Genomic DNA, 20,602 nt, shown 5'->3' on the forward strand with positions numbered 1-20,602 from the left:
AGGAAATTAGAATTTCCAGGTACCTAGTAGGTGGCTTAGAAGTGAGATGTGCAGGTCCCAAATGGATACATTCTCTTGACCCCATGTATTCCTCACCTTGTGGAGACAGGCATGGCCAGATGAAGGTCAGAGTGAAATCCTCTCAAACTGGAAGTCCATGGTGGGATGCCTCTTGCCCCAAATTCAAGGGCAGTACCATATGAGATGGTAGATATGCTTCTTTCAAGATAAAGAATGCTGGTTAATGTAAGATGAGGAAGAAGTATTCTAGATAAGAGGTTGAGGATAGGAGGGTCAGAAAAGTCTGGAAGTGTAGAGAAATATTGATCTCAGAATAAGAAAGAGACACCTGCTGAGATTAGCTGGCTACTACATAGCAGAAATCTGAAGTCAAGTATGAGCGCAGTCAGTAAGTAGATTCAGGCTTTTTAAGAACTCTTCCAACTCTGCTCCCAGTGTGCTCTATCCTTAATTTACCTAATTTAAAAATTCTTCAGGTCTCAACTTGAGTTTCATTTTCTTTTTAAAGGACTTCCTCCCAACCCCAGATTCATGTATCCCTCTCCTCCCCAAATTTTTCCAAAGAATTTGTAATTCCTCTTTGTTATACCAAGTCACACTTGGTAAGCTGTCCATAGCTGCCTTTGTGATTATTTAGGTTGGAAGCTTTAAGAAGACATTTGTCTTGTCCAGCATCATATTCCCAGTACCTGGAAAGTGACTGAAACACATCTAGTGGCCAAGATATATTGGATGAATTAATAATTTTGCCTCATGGTGCTTGAGTGGCTTTGGTTGAAAAAGCTCTACTGATCCAAAAAGGGGATCAGTAGAATATCAGCCTTCTGGCATCCTTCCACTCCAAATAATTTCATTTTACACATAATTTTCAGAGTCAGTTACTTTGATAAAGGTGTTTATTTTGATATCCAAAGCACTTTGTAAGATTTTCTGCAAAATATGAAATCATCTTGCTGTCTTAATATGTTACACTATTATCATTTTACAAATAAAAGGATCTGGATTATATACTGGAAAATTTCTTTGTTACATATAAAGCATATTTGCTGTTACCTATGGTAAAGAAGATGAAAAGACAACTTGAAGGAGAGGGAATAGTCCTGAAAGTGTTTTAGTTGGTATCTATCCACCCCAACCCCAAGAGACAGAGACAAAGATGAAGGCACTAAGATGCTGGTTTGTAGCTGATCCTTCAATCACCCAGTCAGTCCATAAAGACAACCCATTTGACATATTCAAACCATTCTTTGAGTCACTGATAGTTATTATTTGATTAGTTCCTCCAAAGCAAGGTCATGTTTGTTGTTAAAATAATGTAGAGGTTAATCAACAGAGCTGCCACTTGAGAACATACTGTAAGACTGCTGTGGAGTGAGCATCATTTGTCCTGAGTAACCCTGTACATGATCCTGGATGCAAGTCCACAAATACTGGGGCACAGCCTGTGTGTTACTAAAAATGACAAAGGTTTCAGGGCTGGAAACATTGTCAACCACACTGTCACAGCCATCTATGGTTCCAGGCTGCAATGGTGGGGGAACAATATTTAACTCATTACCCTGGCAGAAGAAGCCTGTGAGTACTTCAGCTTCAAACACACAGATCAGCTTTTCTGTGGCAGATGTTTTCTTGATCCTGTGTGCTATGTTTTTGAGGTTCTTGGTGAAGTATATTCCAGCTCCATATTTTTGGTCTAAAAAGATAAAAAATATTTAAAGATTATTATGATCTGACAAACTGTATTGCCTATTTGGGTACTAATATGTATTCACTCCCTAGTCCTCCAAATACTCACCAGTTCCTGATCTCAAGTCCCTGTATCTGAAGCAAAGACACCCAAAGTTGTTCAGTGGTGGCAAATTGTCACTAATAGGGCTTCCCTACTGGCTCATTGGTAAAGAATCCTGCCAATGCAGGAGACATGGGTTTGATCCCTGGTCAGGGAAGATCTCTACATGCCACAGAGAAACTAAGCCTGTGTGTCACAACTACTGAGCCTATGCTCTGGAGCTGGGAGCTGCAAATACTGAAGCCCACATGCCCTAGGGCCCGTACTCCTGAGAAGCCACAGCGATGAGAAGCCTGTGCACTGCAACTAGAGAGTAACCCCTGCTTGCTGCAACTAGAGAAAAGCCTGTGCAGCAACAAAGACCCAGGGCAGCTTTTCTGGTATCCCTGAAATCATGCCATGTAATCGTTCACCTGCCCATTAGTTCTGGCCCTTGAGACATACCCACAGTGAGGAACAGAAACATCTCCAGATCTGCAGCTTGCAGTCACTTTACTATGTATGAGTAAGTGTCCTAGAGCTTGGATACGATGCCAGGGGCTAAAACCCTGCCTGTCTGTTAGAGAAGATGGCTGAATATTAGAGAAAGAAAAGGTGTCAGGTTTACTGGGCCTCAGACACAGTCAGAGCCCGACCCCATCACATCCCAACCCCACAGCTTGACTTCAGACCAAGCCCTGAGGCAGTTACTGAATGAACTGGTGCTGAAGCTGAAGCTCCAATACTTTGGCTTTCGGGTGCAAAGAGCCGACTCATTGGAAAAGACCCTGATGCTGGGAAAGATTAAAGGCAAAAGGAGAAAGGGGCGGGAGAGGATGAGATGGTTAGATAGCATCACTGACTCAGTGGACATGAATTTGAGCAAACCCTGGAGACAGTGGAGGACAGGGAAGCCTGGCATGCTGCAGTCCACGGGGTTGCAAAGAGTCGGACATGACTGAGTGACTGAACAACAACAAGAGTGGTTTATCTAGCAGAGGACACTTCTTTCAGGCACCTGCAGTTAAGCATTCTCACCAGACACATAGGCACAAGTCACTTTATGAGTAGTATCTCCCCACTGAATCTACTGTCTGATTTGCCTCAAGGTAGTGGCTGTTAAGCTAAAGGCTAGGGAGATGAGCAGAGCACAGAGGCCAGTAGGTAAAAGACTGGAATCTTGAGGCTTAAAGACTAGATGGAGACAAGATCTTTGGCTGGGTTAAAAAGACACAAACTTGGCCAGAAACAAACAGGCCTCATGCTGCTTAGTTTTTAAAGGAGCTGTATGGCTGAAAAAAACACCTACAAGTCCAGCTATCAGTAGCCTGGGAGCATTCTAGACCCCTGGTAAGCAGTGCACCTAGAAGTGACCAAAGGCAGCAATACAAAATGAAGATTTCCCCAGAGTGCAAACAAGGGTCTTACTTCACTCCCCGAATAGAGTTCTTACTATTCCAGTTCAGCAGCATGTAGTTAGTGGTACAGACCAGTGACTTGTGTGTTTTCCTTCTCCCCTTTCGAAATGGGGAGTTTTTATTGCAATTTTCCTGCTCGCTCTCACATCATTATACAATGAGTGTATTAGGACAATAGCTTTGCCTCTAAGCTTTAAGAGAAGACTGCCTGAACTTGAGACTGATGAAATAAGATGAGTGTCTGGGACTGTCTTCCTTGGGAGAATGGTGTGTGTCTTAGCTGTTTGGAGAAGAAATATATACAGACAGGTAGGCAATTAGCAGTACCTGTCACAGAACTGAAAAGAAGGCACTTGCTGGATTTGGAAAATAGGAGGATCTTGATGTTTTTGGAGTAATTTAAGTTAAAATAGAAGGGGCAGTGGTGGAGTGCAGAAAAGCCAGTTACAATGGGTTTAGGAGCAAATGGGAGTCATGAATTCTTAAGACTTTGCCAATGAAAGGACCATACTGATTATCACTTTCCTGGTTATACTCAAAAACTTCTTGGTGAGGATTCATTTATCAGTTTGTATTCCCCGGTGAAAAACTGTTCATGTTCAATTTTTACCCTAGGTATTGCTTATGTTTTCTCTGGGGCAAAGAGAAGATGATTCCCAGACCCTTTGCTTTCCGGAAATCAAGACTTGGAGTAGGCTCTACAACAAGGGTCATGCTACGTATTTGAAAGTAAAGATCAAGAGCTACCTCTTTAATGGACCAGGCAAAATCAAGCTGCATTGCCAGGTATCCTCTGTGATGGCTACAAAAACTTACCTTCAACTGGAGAGATTTAAAGTGGAAAATACAGAGGTAAAATATGCAATATTTTTGTATAACTGAGACACAGAAGCTACTATACATAGGACTCCCATAACTGGGAAGGAACTTAAAATATTCATTTCACCTGCCAGATGATGCCTAATTCATTCTCTAGCAGCTACAGGAAATGAAAAGGATGGAAGAGAAAAGACTAACTTTATTAAATTCAGGAAAATGCTCTTTTAATTAAGGAGGAAGATGGTTTGGTAGTGTTGATAATTTTTTGTCAAGATAAGAGAAGGAAAAAAAAAGCTCCAGGGTGTTCTCTGTAGAGAGGCCACAAACACAGAAAGGGGGAAAACAGTGAAATGTAGTTCTTACTGCCAACACTTTCATCAAAATAAAACCCACCAGTGACAAAATACATAAAAGATAAATTTTAAATATTACCCTTTCCAAATGACTTTACCACTAAATCCCAGGTGTAAATGATGCCCTCACTGAAACAACAAATGCTCTTAGTGGTAAGTCACCTGCTGATGTCTGCTCACCAACTCCCACATACAGTAACCCAACTATGAGGGGCTGACACCTACCACAGGGCACGGAGTACACTCGGTGAAAGCCGACTCTGCATACCGTTTTGCAGAACTGATGTGGGACTTGCTGAAACAACCTGTAGCTCACAGGTTTTCCAAGGGTTCTCCTTTCCATCATTTTCTTCCTTTCTTGGAAGGCAGCCATGAGAAGCACATTGTCTATCTTCTCTACCTACAGCCCAAGGAAATGAAAAACTGAAAAAGATGCTGGAGAAATGCTACTTAAATTGCCTGATACTCTGCTTCAAAAAGAAAAGCACTTATGTGTTTATTACTTCGCATGTGATTTGCTTTTCATATAAAGTTGCAGAAGAGTCTCTCCTGACTCCAACTTTCTCCTATTTTGACTTCTATCTCTTCAAAATTCCCTGTCCCTTCTTTAATAAGAATTCACTGAGCCGTTGCTATGTGCCAGGAACTAGTAATGAAATGGACAAGTGCAGACACAGTCTTTGCTCTCCTAAAGCTTATAGCTTAGTGAGAGATAAAAATAGGTAAACAATTACAATACAGTGTGATAAATGCTTCTTTTATCATATATATTTTATGGGATATATACACACATATATATTTTATGTAATAAAACATTTTGTTTCAAGATAGGCAGATAGCTTTTCTCTGAGTCTTAAACTACGCTTCTATACATCCTAACATCATTTCTACCACTTTATTCCAACAATACCCCTCATCCCTACCCATCCCTGCCCTCCTTTCAGACGAACTCCTAGGATTACAGGACAATGAGCAACCAGCTTAGTCATCAGTGGGCAAGTTTTTCTTCTGGCTGTGGAACCGAATGATAGCAAGATGAGTCAAATTCTTCCCTTAATTAAGTATACCTTTATAACTCGCAAACCACAGTCTTCAAACTGTTTTTTTTTATCCTGAATTTCTGGAGCTGAAAGCGTTAGCCATTTCAGAAATGTCTTTTCCTTCACTTGATTCTGGTTTTCTGGTTGCTGATCAGTGTGCTGCCCTAAAAATAGGTAACATAAAACTTTGTCTCAGTGATCTATGAGAGGAAAAGGTTTGTAAAGAGATTAAATGAGGGAATTTCCTGGTGGTTCAGTGGTTAGGGCTCAGTGTATCCATGGCCAGGGCCCGGGTTCAATTTCTGGTTGAGAAACTAAGATCCCAAAAGCAGCACAGCCCAGCCAAATAAATAAATAAGCAGAAATTAAATGAAATAAATTATAAAATTTTGGAGAAGATTAGCAGTTTAATTTGTATGCCTCATGTATTTATGGCATGCAATGACAGCTATAATCCCATGAGAAATCATAGGATAAAATGGGGGGTGGGTAATAAATTTGTCCTCAGATTGATTTAGATTATGAAGTTGAGGGGATAAGAGGAAAAAGAGCATTAATATATATTTTCCCTATCAATGCCATAATGATGATGTATAGTTGTTTTGTTAATAGGAAATGTTTATATTTCTAGCCAGGATGCCAATCAACAAAAAGAGAAAAACATAAGAAAATATTAAGGAGTGATGAAAAACAGACATTTATGTAACACTTCAAAGTTTTCAGAACAGCTTCATATTTCTATGTCATTTGAGTATTACAACACCACCACTGAAATAATTAACACAATTTTACAAACAGGAAAATAGAAACTCAGACTAGTTAAGTGACTTGCTCAATAACACAAAGCTAGTAAGTACAGATCTAAGGTTATAAACCTGGCTTTCCCCAGTGCTTTCTGTAAGAGGCAAGGCAGAATATTTAGTACATATGTTATTCATATGCCACCCAGCCAAGGACAACAAAATTTGGAGATTGAGTTTATGGTGTAATGTCTTTCCTATCTTCCTTCCTTTCCCCTCTTTTTTTTCCTTCTTTCCTTCCTTAATTTCTTTCCTTCATTCCAATTTTACATTTAGGGGATATCCGTTTATTGCCCAGAGGAGCTCCTTATTGGACTAAATATCTACACATGGGTGAACAAATGAAAACCCGCCAAAAGGCTTCTTTTCTTTCAGTTTACTTTCTTTTTGACTTAAGACTGAATATACTAAAATGACCTATTCCCCAGCACATTATGTAACTGAGTAGGCTCAATTTAACCACAAAAAAACATGTGATTAATTCAGAGAAACTCATAGAGAGGGCCAGAGCCAAGTTGTAACTCTGGAAAGCAACAGAGCAGGAGGGACATAACTCCATAGCAGATAACTCCCATGCCAGGACATTTCAAAGGAAGAGTCTGTAAGTTAAATGTGGAGAGTTGTATAGCAGAAACCAATACAACACTGTAAAGCAATTATTCTCCAGTGAAAAATGAAAAAGATAAGATCATAGCAATCATTGTACAACTCTATATATATACTAAAATCCACTGAATTGTATACTTTACATGAATGAATTTCATGGTATATAAATTACGTATTAACAAAATTATTTAAAAATTGAGGTAACTTCCAAAATGAAATAAACTAAGTGGCAAATGACAAAAAAAAATCTGGAGAGTAATGACTCACATTTATAAAGTATAATATTGTTGCTGTTGTTTAGCCACTAATTAGTGTCCGACTCTTTGCCACCCCATGGACTGCAGCACACCAGGCTTCCCAGTTCTTCACTATTTCCACGAGTTTGCTCAAACTTATGTTCATTGAGTCAGTGATGCCATCCAACCATCTCAGAGTTCAGCAAACATTTACTGAGTTCCTATTACATGCCAGGCACTGGGCTGAGCACTGGAAACTCAAAGATCCACAAACTGCTGCTATCAGGAACACTCACCAGGAAAGATCAAAAGAGTACCATAAAAGAGGAGATGCCTAACTTCTATTATTTAAAACATACTGTTCACGTAGACAGCTGATGTTCAAAATTGTCCATTTTGTTAATGAAGATCTTAACCTGATTAGAAGGGGCTGAGGGTTTATGAACCTCTGAAACACTGCTATGGAATACTATGCTTAGTCACCAACTGCCAAAAAATGCCACCTTGCAGCACAGCAGGGGACTTACATGACTAAATTGCCAGTGGCTGGGAAAGTAGGCCGACTTTATGAATGAACTTAATGTCACAAGCTTTAGAGGAGATCAGTATTATTTTCAACCTTGTTCTCTTAAGAAGTATCAATGTCAGTTTAGAGACCCACATTCACTACATTTCAAAAGCTCAGTAATAATATTGGGTCTCATTCTTGAATATTACTTTTGTCCGTGTTTTTTGACACTGAGTTTTCTGTGGAGTATAGACTCAACATTTATTGTGAACTCCCACTCACTTCGACTATATCTGCCTGAACTATTTTTAAGAACACATGGGGAAAATAAGGTATTCTTTGAAATTATGCATCTGAATTTTTGTACTAAATTCATTCTCCACACTACAACCAATGATCTTTCTAAAATACAAGTGCGACCTTGTCTTTGCTTAAAATCATTCAAGGTTCTCCATGTATTTCAAGAAAAACCTTGAATATTTTCATGTGATTTATAAAGTCTTGCATAACCTAGGCCTAGCGATGGTCTGATTTCTTGAAAGTTCTTTCTTTGTTTACTAACTCCTACCTAGTCTTCACTTCTCCGTTTGCAACACCTCTCCCTTATGTCCCAAGTCTGGGTTAGGTGCCTCACCTAGTTGTGTCCACAGCACTTTCACCTTCCTGTTTCATAACTAACCTGCTTACATTAGTCAAATAAATGAAAAAATTAGCCTCAGTCTCCCAAGGCAGTATTTTTAATGGTGTAATTTCCTAGTGAGCTCTAGGACTAAGTTAAAGGATCTCTCAAGACCCAAATTCTCACAGTTATCCTGAGGGATTTTGCCCCATTGAATGAGTGATGTTTGACTGGATCTCACAATTCCAATGAACAATTTACTCTGGTGAGAAGGCTCAAAGTAAGTAATTTTAGGGCTCTTAACTCTGCTAGCAATAAATAACCCCAATAAAACTCAAAGAAATGAATTAAATAAGTGGAATGTGTTTGTATCTGAATGTTCCATCTGCAGAATTAGGGATGTACTTTTTTTCCCTAGAGCCTGGGCTTGGAATACCCTGGGTTTTGCATGTAGTTGCCTCTTAGGCAATCCATGTCATCATCAGTAAATCCAATTGTGTATGTGTGCGTGTGTGTGTGTGTGTGTGTTCATTTACTAATAATTAACCTTTCTGGTAGAGTCAAAAAACGGTTATAAACGTTTATGCCCTTTTATGGTTACCAAGCCAAAAAAAAAAAAGTTTATGGCCTAAAACAGACCCAGCATAGTTTGCTCTCTCTCCTCTTCCATTCTTTCTCTCACCCACTTACACATAGGAATGCTCACACTCAAAAGCTGGAAGAGCTGACTTTCTAATTTAATAGAAAGTTACTCACCTGACAAGCTCCAAAGGACTTGCTCCTTTGTTCTTGCCATTTTCTCTTGAACTTCACATAGCATCTGTTCAATGTTCATAACTGCCTCAATGAGGTTAGCCTGAGCTCCTCTAATCTCTAAATGTGCCCTTCCCAGGGTGACGATCTCTGAGATAGAGACGCATAAGTTTTCCTGAAGCAGAGACAAATCATTGTGTTCCTTTTTTCCGAGGTAGAGGATGTGCTTGTCCTCAATGATGTAGCAATCCTTGGAGCTCAGTATCCTCTGGATCCACGCTTGGGCCTCATCTACCTTTTCCCAGTAGGATCCCATCAGACTGATGACAGGAAATCTGTTTTCTTTCTTCTCTTTGGTCTCCTGGGGGACTGAAAACACTATCGTAAGAAACCACAGAAGGCAGGTGAGTTTTAAACCACCATAGCCAGTGTTTGCCCTTAGCATCCTTAACAGTAGCAGCTTCAATTAAGTACCTATCTCTGAGAGCTGTGTTGGGTACAATGAAAATCTAAAAGCATAGCTTAGAGTCTCCTTGGAAACACAGAGTTTATTATGTCTTGCCCCTGCTGTGTTGCTTTGGTCAATTTACAGATGAGTTCACCTTGTAATCTCATCCTGGATGTTAACCAACAATTATTTCTTACTGGATAGGATTTTCCATAAACTCTTATTACCACCAGGTTTAAAATCAGACATCTCTGAAAACCATAGAACTTAGAATGAAAATTGTTTTTTAAAAAATGACATGTATTTCTGATTGTAAAAAAATATACATGTTTACTATGGAAAAATTAGAAATTATCAGAGTATAATGAAAGAAGGAAATACCCATAATTTCATAACCTGAGATTCCTTTTTATATCTTATCTGTTTTATGACAGGACATTTTGCAACTCCATAACCAGCATTTGGAACTTTATAGCTATTGATACTGAACACAGTATATATTGCAGCAGAAAAGGAAATGGAACTTGTTTCCGATGCACCCACTGTACCTCTCTCCACAATCTGCCTCCACAAGGAGAAAAGACTTATACAAAGAAGAATCTCTGATAGATTAGAGTGACTGAATCCAAATTGAAAGAAAGGAGGGAGGCCAATGGACTAGCTAAGAGGGAATTGCTAGATGAGGCAGTATCTAGAATAAATAAAGAATTCCCTCAAATTATTAAGAAAAACAAGCAAACCAGTAGCCAGTTGGGCGAAAGATTTCATAGAAAAGGAAATATAAATGGCCCATATATGTGTGAAAATATGCCCATCTTCTTTGATAATCAGGGAAATGAAAAATAACCAGATTGGCAAAAATTCTGACAATACCAAGAGTTTAGGAGAACATATAGAGCAACTGGCATTCCTATATATTCATGACAGATGTAAAAGTGGGACAACCACTCCTATAATTGTATTATTTAAAGAAACTTTTGCACTTGTTTATCAGAAGATGTACACGAGGAGTTCACAAGAAACTAGAAACTACCCAGATGTCCTTCAACAATGGAATATCATAGCAATGAAAAGGAATTTTTAGCTACATGGATGAATCTCGGAGACATATTTTGAGGGGGAAAAAGTAAGGTGAACACTTACTATTTCTAGGCATTATTCTAAGTACTTTATATGTATTCTGTTTCCAATTCTCACAGTCCTATGAGATGAGTAGGTACTATTAGTAGTTTCCATATTACAAATGAGGAAATTGATTCAGAAATATTAAGTAACATGCCCATAGTTATAAGACTAAGTGGTGTCCAGGAAGCTTGTAGATGTGGGCAACCCGACCACATTGCTCAAAATCTTGCTTCCCAGTGAGTGATCTCAGGATCTCATTAGTGGTCATTAGCATCTTTTCCATTCACATAGTAACTGGATGGTATCAGGAGCTATGAAAAAGTACCAGAACATACCTAGAAGTAGAAGGGGGAGAATGGCCTCCCTCTGGTAACAATAAAAGCCAAAGTTTTATACAACTGTAAGAAATGACAAGAGATTCGTAAATTGATGACATACTTAAAAAAAAAAAAAAAACCCTTGTTCTATTTGGGAGCTTATATTACTTTTTAGGAGAAAATTTTAAAAATACATGGTGATATTTCATTTATCCATCATTATCAGGAGAGAAGAGTTGTTCTTCCAGGTAACTAAATTGTTCAAAACATTATTGGAGTCTCTTTTAGCACCAAAACATATTTCATTTTATTGGTTAGTTAAATATTTATAATGGAAGCATACTTCTTTGCCTTCCTAAACAGTCCAACTTTTCCTTAATTATCTGAGATTATCATCATCATTAATGTCAGTTATTAACCTGTGCTGTAATTCCTTTACAGATATCCTCAAGAATTACTGAAATGGCAATGTCTGACCCCATTTTTCAGATTCATGATATAGGGACATTTGTATGTTCCTCTTCCATATTGTTGTCTCCTAAAACTCCTCCTATCTAGGTTCCCTACATTCACTGTGGTTTCCCAAACATGCACAACATTTGTTTGCTTCTGTGAGTTTTCTTCACATTGGGTGCCCTAACCCCACCAACCCAACTCTGGCCATTGAAAAATATTGCCAGGGTTGGGAAGGGAGGTTAAAAAGGGAGGGGATATGTGTGTGTGTGTATAAAATTATGACTGATTCACATTGACATATAGCAGAAACCACCACAACACTGTAAAGCAATTATCCTCCAATAAAATAAAGTATAATAACAATAAAAAAATTCTGTAAGAAAAAAGAAAAATTTTGTCATCCTCAAAGCACAACTTAGAATCGTCTTGTCCATGAATTCATTCTTGCACCCTTCCAGCTACCAGGCATCCCTCCCTCTTCTAGGTCACCTGAGGAGTTTGTCCATCCTCTCATTCATTATTTACCCCCTGGCCTTTGTTTAATGCTGCATAATTTACAGAACATTTTTACATATATAATCTCCAGTTATTCTCACCACACTGTCATTATCATCATTATTCAGATAGATAAATGGGCTCATAAGAGGTGCAGTCATAGGCCAGAGCTCTTAAAGTTCCCTTTTCTTCATTTTCAACACTGCTGGACACTGAAAGTCCATAAATTAACTCCTATGTTAAAGTGAATAAGCAAATCATCTTGATCCGAATGGAAAATGTCCTAAAAGTTTCTATTGCTTGTTGAATGTCTGGGGTTCTTAACATCTATAGAATGTTGTGGATTACAAATTTATTTCAGGGGACTTCCTTGGAAGTCCAGTTATGAAGATTCCATGCTTCCACTGCAGGGGGTACAGGTTCGATCCCTGGTCAGGGAAATAAGATCCCACATGTTGCCCAGCACAGCCAAAAAAATAAAAATATATAAATAAATCTACTTTTTAAAAAAAGACTATTTCAGAACTACATATCTAAATTGTCATGACACAATTCCATCTCAGTCTACTCAAACTCCTCTAAAGGAATGAAGTTCTAAGACAAAGTTAATTCTTCTCCAACAACAACAGGACTAGTTTAATCCAGTGATTCCCAAATCTGGTTCAGCAGCCAAACTGACCAGGAAGCACTGAAAAATATACATGCTTGGCCCAGACCCTGAGTTCCTGAATTAGAATCTATAGAGTTGGGCCATACATATTTTTATTTGTTTTTTAAAGTTTCCATCATGATCCCACTGATTCCTCAGGGTGACTAGCATTGGGTTAATCTACTTATTATTATCTGGTATTACTGAGATGTATTTTCTATGATTACTAATGAATAACCCCATTTAGACATCACTCCATTCAAAACAGAAAGACTAACTGGTTTAGTAAGCTAATGAAAAAATATAGCCAGCTTTTTGTGAATGAACTACCCACATTATGGATTACCTACTATGACTGTAACTTAGCCTCTCTCTGCTCATATCATGAAACTAGGATGAGCAAAAATAGAATCATGGCCAGGTATAGAGCACACAGGTATCCAGGCAGGAGCACAATGAAACATATGTGGGTTATGTATTCATCTTCTCCCCTCCATTAGTTCAGATGATCAAGAATAGAATGAGCCTACAGTGGGAGACTATATTTCTAGACCCATGAGTTTCTTACTCACCACCAGGGTAATTGTTGGGACCCTGCAGCTTGAACTTATTCTTTTCCATTTCAGCAATGAAAGCCTGCAGGAAGCAAAACAGAGCGGAGAGTCCTAAGTGGGGCTTTTAGCTACTGTCATCAAAATCCCTCTCTTTACTTGCACTCACCATACCTGACCTCACCCACTCTGTCATCCCTATTCCCACTGTCACAAATCTAAAGCAATCTTTAAGAAAGTCCTCGGGAACAGCCAATGCAGCACTACAATCTATTAGAACATATAGGGGAAACAAGTATAGGAAAAATGGAAAGGGAAAACTCTTATCTGGCATAAAACAGGAGAATGTGCATCCCAAAGCAAAATATAATCATTCATAGATATTAATGCCCTGCTACCATGGAGTTGCAAAGAGTCAGACATGACAGCACACACACACCCCACAACAATGACAAATTATATATTAGGCACTGAACTAAAGGTGTGGGTATATCATTGAAGAAGACAAATAGTGACAGATGTTCTTGTAATCAATAAAACAAATTCATTTTAAAAAGATGCAGCATGCTTGGGGCTGGTGCATGGGGATGACCCAGAGAGATGTTATGCGGAGGGAGGTGGGAGGGGGGTTCATGTTTGGGAAAGCATGTAAGAATTAAAGATATTAAAATTTAAAAAATAAAAACTAAAAAAAAAAAGTTATATGCACACCACACTGTAGACTGAATGATCAATTCTTGTAAAGTGCTTAAAATTGTACCCAGGCTATTGTAAATATTCAAGCTGTTAGCTATTGTTTTAATTATATGACAGTATGCACACAGAGATTTATATATATTGCCATGTAGATCCTTTATCATAGTATCCGTTTAAAAAAACTCATCTTTCCTGGGGTTTGGAACCACCATACACAGGGTCTTCTTTGTTTAAAGTTGGGCAATTGGCAGTAATTCTTCATTGAAAAAGATGGTAGATAATGAGGTAAAGTCTAGAATCTTCATTTCATCTGAACTTTAATAATGAAGTTTCTTGAGCTGTTTCAAATCCTGAAAGATGATGCTGTGAAAGTGCTGCACTCAATTTGCCAGCAAATTTGGAAAACTCATCAGTGGCCACAGAACTGGAAAAGGTCAGTTTTCATTCCAATCCCAAAGAAAGGCAATGCCAAAGAATGCTCAAACTACCACACAATTGCACTCATGTCACATGCTAGTAAAGTAATGCTCAAAATTCTCCAAGCCAGCCTTCAGCAATACATGAACCGTGAACTCCCTGATGTTCAAGCTGGTTTTAGAAAAGGCAGAGGAACCAGAGATCAAACTGCCAGCATTTGCTGGATCATGGAAAACGCAAGAGTTCCAGAAAAACATCTATTTCTGCTTTATTCACTATGCCAAAGCCTTTGACTGTGTGGATCACAAGAAACTGTGGAAAATTCTGAAAGAGATGGGAATACCAGACCACCTGACCTGCCTCTTGAGAAATCTGTAGGCAGGTCAGGAGGCAACAGTTAGAACTGGACATGGAACAACAGACTGGTTCCAAATAGGAAAAGGAGTACGTCAAGGCTATATACTGTCACCCTTTTTATTTAACATATATGCAGAGTACATCATGAGAAACACTGGACTGGAAGAAACACAAGCTGGAATCAAGATTGCTGGGAGAAATATCAATAACCTCAGATATGCAGATGATACCACCCTTATGGCAGAAAGTGAAGAAGAACTAAAGAGCCTCTTGATGAAAGTGAAAGAGGAAAGCAAAAAAGTTGGCTTAAAGCTCAACATTCAGAAAACAAAGATCATGGCATCCGGTCCCATCACTTCATGGGAAATAGATGGGGAAACAGTGTCAGACTTTATTTTTTGGGGCTCCAAAATCACTGCAGATGGTAACTGCAGCCATGAAATTAAAAGACACTTACTCCTTGGAAGAAAAGTTATGACCAACCTAGATAGCATATTCAAAAGCAGAGACATTACTTTGCCGACTAAGGTCCGTCTAGTCAAGGCTATGGTTTTTCCTGTGGTCATGTATGGATGTGAGAGTTGGAGTGTGAAGAAGGCTGAGTGCCGAAGAATTGATGCTTTCGAACTGTGGTGTTGGAGAAGACTCTTGAGAGTCCCTTGGACTGCAAGGAGATCCAACCAGTCCATTCTGAAGGAGATCAGCCCTGGGATTTCTTTGGAAGGAATGGTGCTAAAGCTGAAACTCCAGTACTTTGGCCACCTGATGTGAAGAGTTGACTCATTGGAAAAGACTCTGCTGCTGGGAAGGATTGGGGGCAGGAGGAGAAGGGGACGACAGAGGATGAGATGGCTGGACGGCATCACGGACTCAATGAACGTGAGTCTGAGTGAACTCCGGGAGTTGGTGATGGACAGGGAGGCCTGGCGTGCTGCGATTCATGGGGTCGCGAAGAGTCGGACATGACTGAGCGACTGAACTGAACCTGTAGTAGTTTTTCTTCAAAACTTATATTTGCAACTGCTATTTCCAGAGCAAAAAAGCCCTCATATTTACTTAGTACCTGGAGTAGTCATAACAGGGAGGAGCTTCCTTGCCCTCCAAAATAAACAAGATAATATTATCTGCTGATAAATGGACTAACAATAGCTGTCAAACACAAAATGGATAAAAATCAGCTCTTTCCCAAATTCACTTAAAGTCAGTATGCATTCCTGGCTTAGAAATCAATGAGGCAAGCCTTGCCTTTTGAATTGAAAATGAAAGAAAACTGTAACTTAATCAGGACCAAAAATTTAGAAGGTGTGGATAACAAGCAGTTTGGAAATACAGATCCAAATGGCAAGAACTTGGCAGTTTTCCCAGTTCTGTCCACAAAAGACCAACAACTCGTGTGAAGAATGTGAGGAGTGTTCCTAGTAAGGAGTTTCTTATTCTGAGATGTAGTGTCTGGCACAAGGTAGATATGCAACACATATTTGTTAAATAACCAAATGAATGAGTATCCATTGCCTTTTGTACATACTCAGCACCACCCAGGAGCCTTATCATCATGAAATACTACTGAACACAGTATATAGGTCAGCTGAGGAGTTATTTGCTCATTGTTATTCATGAATTGGAAATTCATCAGTGTGTGAACATAAGTATCACTTTATTGTGAGTTCAGTATATGCTGGTCTTCCTGAGCCAGGTCTGACAAATCCATTCTCTGGATTGTAGGGACATTGCCAAGGTAATGCCCCCCCACCCCAGCCCCGTGAAGAAGTGTGCAAACTACCTCTATTCTTTCTGAATGTAAAGTCCTTGTTGAAAGACCTATTTAAGAGGAAAAGATGTGCTTAGAAAAAGACTAGAGGAGTATACATATGTGTATGGACATGTCATACTTCCACATGGATATTATGTAGTAAGTAAGTGTTAGTCACTCAGTCATGTCCAACTCTTTGTGACTGCATGGACAATATAGCCCACCAGGCTCCTCTGTCCTGGGATTTCCCAGGCAAGAATACTAGAGTGGTTGCCATTCCCTTCTCCAGGGGATCTTCCCAACCCCAGGGATTGAACACGAGTCTCCTGCACTGCAGGCAGATTCTTTATCATGTGAGCCACTAGGGAAGCCCTAAAATGTAGTGTTAACACTGAAAAAAGCCTGAAGGAATGGTCAATATAAGTTACTTTTTAAGATAATCTTCTCCTTTGAGTCACAAAACTGAAAGCTGTTTCATCTTTCAAGATATTTTTTTCCCTGTATTTTTGTTTAGTGTTTCAGAACACAGGCTTTAGGGTCAGACCAACAGACAAGAGGTTGGACTCTTAGTTCAGCCACTGGACTAGGTATGTACATATTAATCTCTGGTCCCACTTGTAAGATGGAGATGACAATAATGGCTAGCTTCTTCTTGGCACAGGACCTGGCTGATGCAACTCATGGCAACCACTTTTGTTATTAGCCCCCATGGGAGCTCTCAGACTATGGTTGATCTTTTCTGTATTGTTGAACTGCCATGTACATTTTTGCTTGTATGTTGACGAGCACGAGCACTTTCTTTTCTGGTGGTGGTTTAGTTGCTAAGTCGTGTCCACCTCTTGTGACGCCATGGACTGTAGCCTGCCAGGCTCCTCTGTCCATGGGACTCTCCAGGCAAGAATACTGAAGTGGGTTGCCATTTCCTTTTTCAGGGGATCTTCCCAATCTAGGAATCAAACCCAGGTCTCCTACATTGCAGGAGGATTCTTTACTGACCAAGCGTTACTGAGTCTTTATTGATGAGGGAAGCCCCACTTTCCTTTCTAGTTGTGGCTAATTCCTCTTATAGGGATATGGTGCTTTATGGACAGTCCAGGGATGTATTCTGAGCACCCATCTGGGCCTAGTTATAGTCCTCTGCAGTGGGTGGTGGGTGGAATTGGTGAACTTCATTTGAATGACAGGATGTTTAATTTTGTCAAGATGATAAGCTACATCACTGGGTAATTCACCAGTTTTGCAGGTCAGCTGTGGATGAGACAGTGGTGTACTAGGGCTGGCTTAAACTGACTCATGAGACTCTACGGTGAATGTCTCTTTACAGTTCCTCCTTTAGTGATGTAACATAGGTAGCTTGAGGTCAGCAATGGAAATCAGCAAACAGTACAAACCTCCCCCTGTCTAGCAAGGCAGCAAGAGGAATAAGAACATTTACACTTATTCCAGGAAAGCACAAGCTAGAACAAGTCTAAGCTTGTGTTCTTGTAGAGAGAGAGAAAATGGCAACTACCCACAATGGAGACAGGCTGGAAAGTGGGAAAGAGAAGGGGAGCAAAGGACCCCACAAAACTAGGAGGTTGCATACCTTTAAGGAGCAGAGGGAAGAATAAATGCCAACAAAGGACAAGAGAAAAGCTAGGTAGTGGGGTAGACACGGCTTCTACAATGACATTGCTTACTAGGTCAGAGGTGAATGATTTATAAAAATTAAATTTCACCAAGTTAGACCATCATCATGCTCCACAGCACTTAACAAACCCTGTATCTTACTTTGGAGATACTAAATAGATGCTGTTGAGTAAATGAATGTGAACAAACCGCAGGACATTTCTAAGATATTAACTTACCTTATGTGTCTCCAATTCTTCAGGGAGGATCACAAACTTTACAGCTAATTGTTGCAAATTTTGTGTGGCAAATGTTAAAACTTCATTAAACATAATCTCTGCTGTTTCACTCTTCTTCATACCAGTGATTCCAGTCCAAAAGGCAGGAAAGGAAATGGAAGTTATATTTAGTTCGAGGCATTTTTCCAAGCATTTCTTCATCGCAGCTTTCAATGTCTATAGGAAAAACACAAATTTAAGATTAGTCTTTTGAGTCAAAAATAAGACTTCACTTACCCACTTACCCTTTAATCCTGCCCATATTTTATAACGCCAACCTCCACTATTCCTCAGGGCCATGCCCATGCCTCCTCAGAGAACAGGAAAGGTACCACTCGGTAAGGGACCCATTACAGCTGTAAGGTTAGATGATGAGACATGAAAGGGTTGAGAAACTGAAGTGACTGACTGTACATTTTGTGCCATTTAGGACATTTGGGCATTGGGATTGCCCTCAATTTACGTAGCCTTCTCCCTAGATTAGAGAGCCAATCTTCAGTTTATCCCCACTTACCTGCCACTTCTGGAACAACATAAAGAGCTTTAATAAAGGAGGGAGAGGTTAAAGTAAGTGATCAACATTTATTTAAAGTCATTAAGATCGGTCATGTAATTTATTTTTGGCAGATTTAAACTTCCATCAATATTTCAACATTCAAACTGAACACTGTAGTAGGAAGGTTATTGGATAACTTTCTTATATTATACTAATATACTAGTACATTAGTTATACTAATTTAAGAAGATTATACTGATGTGCAAGGACCTTGGAAAACTGAGTGACTGGAAAAAGCAGAGTGACTGGATGGCCAATTTGGGATTTGAGGGCTCTCTAGACAAGAGAAGATCAGAAATGGTGATAAAATAAATATGGACAAAGACAGAAAAGGAGATTAAGTTTCCCTCTCTACATTTCAGTGGGTTCCCCCTAGTCCTTAATGTATGCAATTTATGCCCTTCAGTTGTAGAGTCAGCCAGAAAGCTAAGCTTTACCACAGGTACTTCACCACAGGGAAGACGTCACAGGTAACAGATTTGACTGGAATGGTACTGGAAGATCATCCTGGGATTTAACAGACGGCAGGAGATATGGAGAGGCTGAATGTCTGGCCTGTATGTAAGAAGAGGCCTGTAGGGCCACTGGGTGCAGAGGTGAACAAGTGCAGATAGGGAGCCCTGATGTTTCTGTGTCTGTGGTATGCCCACTTAAAATTCAGACATGGACTAAGTGATAATTTAAATTAAACTTCTTAAGACAATTTGTGACCACAACATCTGTTTACTATTTCAGGTATTCACAGTAGTAGAGAATGGGGAATATTCTACTTGACAATAACATATCATGAATGTCATGACATGATGGAAATTCAACAGACTATTACATAGACTTTGGAGACACAGAAAGATAAATTTATTTTGACCTTACCAGTTTTTGTTCAGAATATTGTGAAGTCCATAACACATGGTATATGTATTTGCAAGACAATTTAAATCCTCTTGTGACCAGTACCAACTGGCAATCTAGTAGAGTCTTAGTTATTTTTTGCTGTAATTCCCTCTCTATTTCATCTCCGGCTGCTTTTAGAATTGCTTTTGACACAGACCCATCTCTAAGACTATTACAGGGGTACACAGAATTAACAATTACATCTGTCTGAAAGGGAAAAAAAATGAACAGGGTTCAGTGTTATATTATTTTTTCTTAAATGACTAATTTAAATATTTATTTTCCTGAAGAGCTTTGAAAAATACTTTCAAAGATCCTAAATCCACAAAACTATCACTTAATAACAGATATAAAATTTCCAAAGAGTGATCATTTGATTACCAAGAGTCTGTTCGTGCTAATCAGAAATTACATAAAACATGTAGATGATACAATTTTTATTGCAAACATCTGTCAGCCCCTTGCTGGCTTATACTCCCAATATTCCCAGATTCAGAACCTTCTCTATGATTTGTTTTAAGCTTCATCAATAAGCGGTTTCATTCTATAATCCACTGTCTTCACTTTTCGCTGTTTCTATGTGAATGTTCATGTTGTCTTACACAGAGTGGGAATAACATTTATAAGGAAATTTCTACCCCCTAAAGTTCATGTTTTTTAAAGTAAGTGGCACATGGTTAAAGAAAGCGCAAATGAGATTAAAAAGTCTACAGTAGGAAGTAGGTCTCCCTCTTGGTGGGGGTCCCCAGATCCCCCTAATTCATCCTGATGGCTTTGGTTCCTTTTGGGGGTAACTTATGTACTTCTCATGGGTATTAATGAATGTGTCACTTTGAAAATGCAACCAGAATTTGCAAGTTGGAGGCACTGGCACCCTTTACAAATTTTAAAATTCTTAATGTTGGTAATAATTAAATATAATAAAATTTTAGTTAAAGGAATAAGCTGTTCAACCAGGATGTTTCCACTTTAATTTTAAACTGGCATATTAATGACTTATCAAATAAATATTTCATCTCATGGGGTCCCCTCAGTCTTCTTTCTAATTGTCTTGTAAGCAATAAATG

The 20,602-nt window shown here is 39.1% G+C and overlaps 1 protein-coding gene across 3 annotated transcripts in view; it reads right to left on the minus strand.

Moving 5' to 3' along the window:
* Window positions 1-899: 899 nt before the first annotated feature.
* PARP9 (poly(ADP-ribose) polymerase family member 9) overlaps window positions 900-20,602 on the minus strand; it is a 29,986-nt gene continuing 10,283 nt past the window's right edge. For 2 of the 3 annotated variants that reach the window (XM_042232196.1, XM_012095675.4), the window contains exons 5-11: window positions 19,515-19,742; window positions 18,050-18,265; window positions 13,004-13,067; window positions 8,945-9,310; window positions 5,447-5,583; window positions 4,605-4,779; window positions 900-1,714 (exon numbers count right to left, since the gene is read on the minus strand). In XM_042232196.1, coding sequence (XP_042088130.1) covers window positions 1,344-1,714; window positions 4,605-4,779; window positions 5,447-5,583; window positions 8,945-9,310; window positions 13,004-13,067; window positions 18,050-18,265; window positions 19,515-19,742 — 1,557 coding nt within the window. In that variant the 3' untranslated portion in view covers window positions 900-1,343. The remainder of the gene's footprint in view (window positions 1,715-4,604; window positions 4,780-5,446; window positions 5,584-8,944; window positions 9,311-13,003; window positions 13,068-18,049; window positions 18,266-19,514; window positions 19,743-20,602) is intronic. The other variant, XM_042232197.1, reaches the window with a different exon arrangement.

Source organism: Ovis aries, chromosome 1, assembly GCF_016772045.2.
Source record: "Ovis aries strain OAR_USU_Benz2616 breed Rambouillet chromosome 1, ARS-UI_Ramb_v3.0, whole genome shotgun sequence".
Lineage (NCBI taxonomy): Eukaryota > Metazoa > Chordata > Mammalia > Artiodactyla > Bovidae > Ovis > Ovis aries.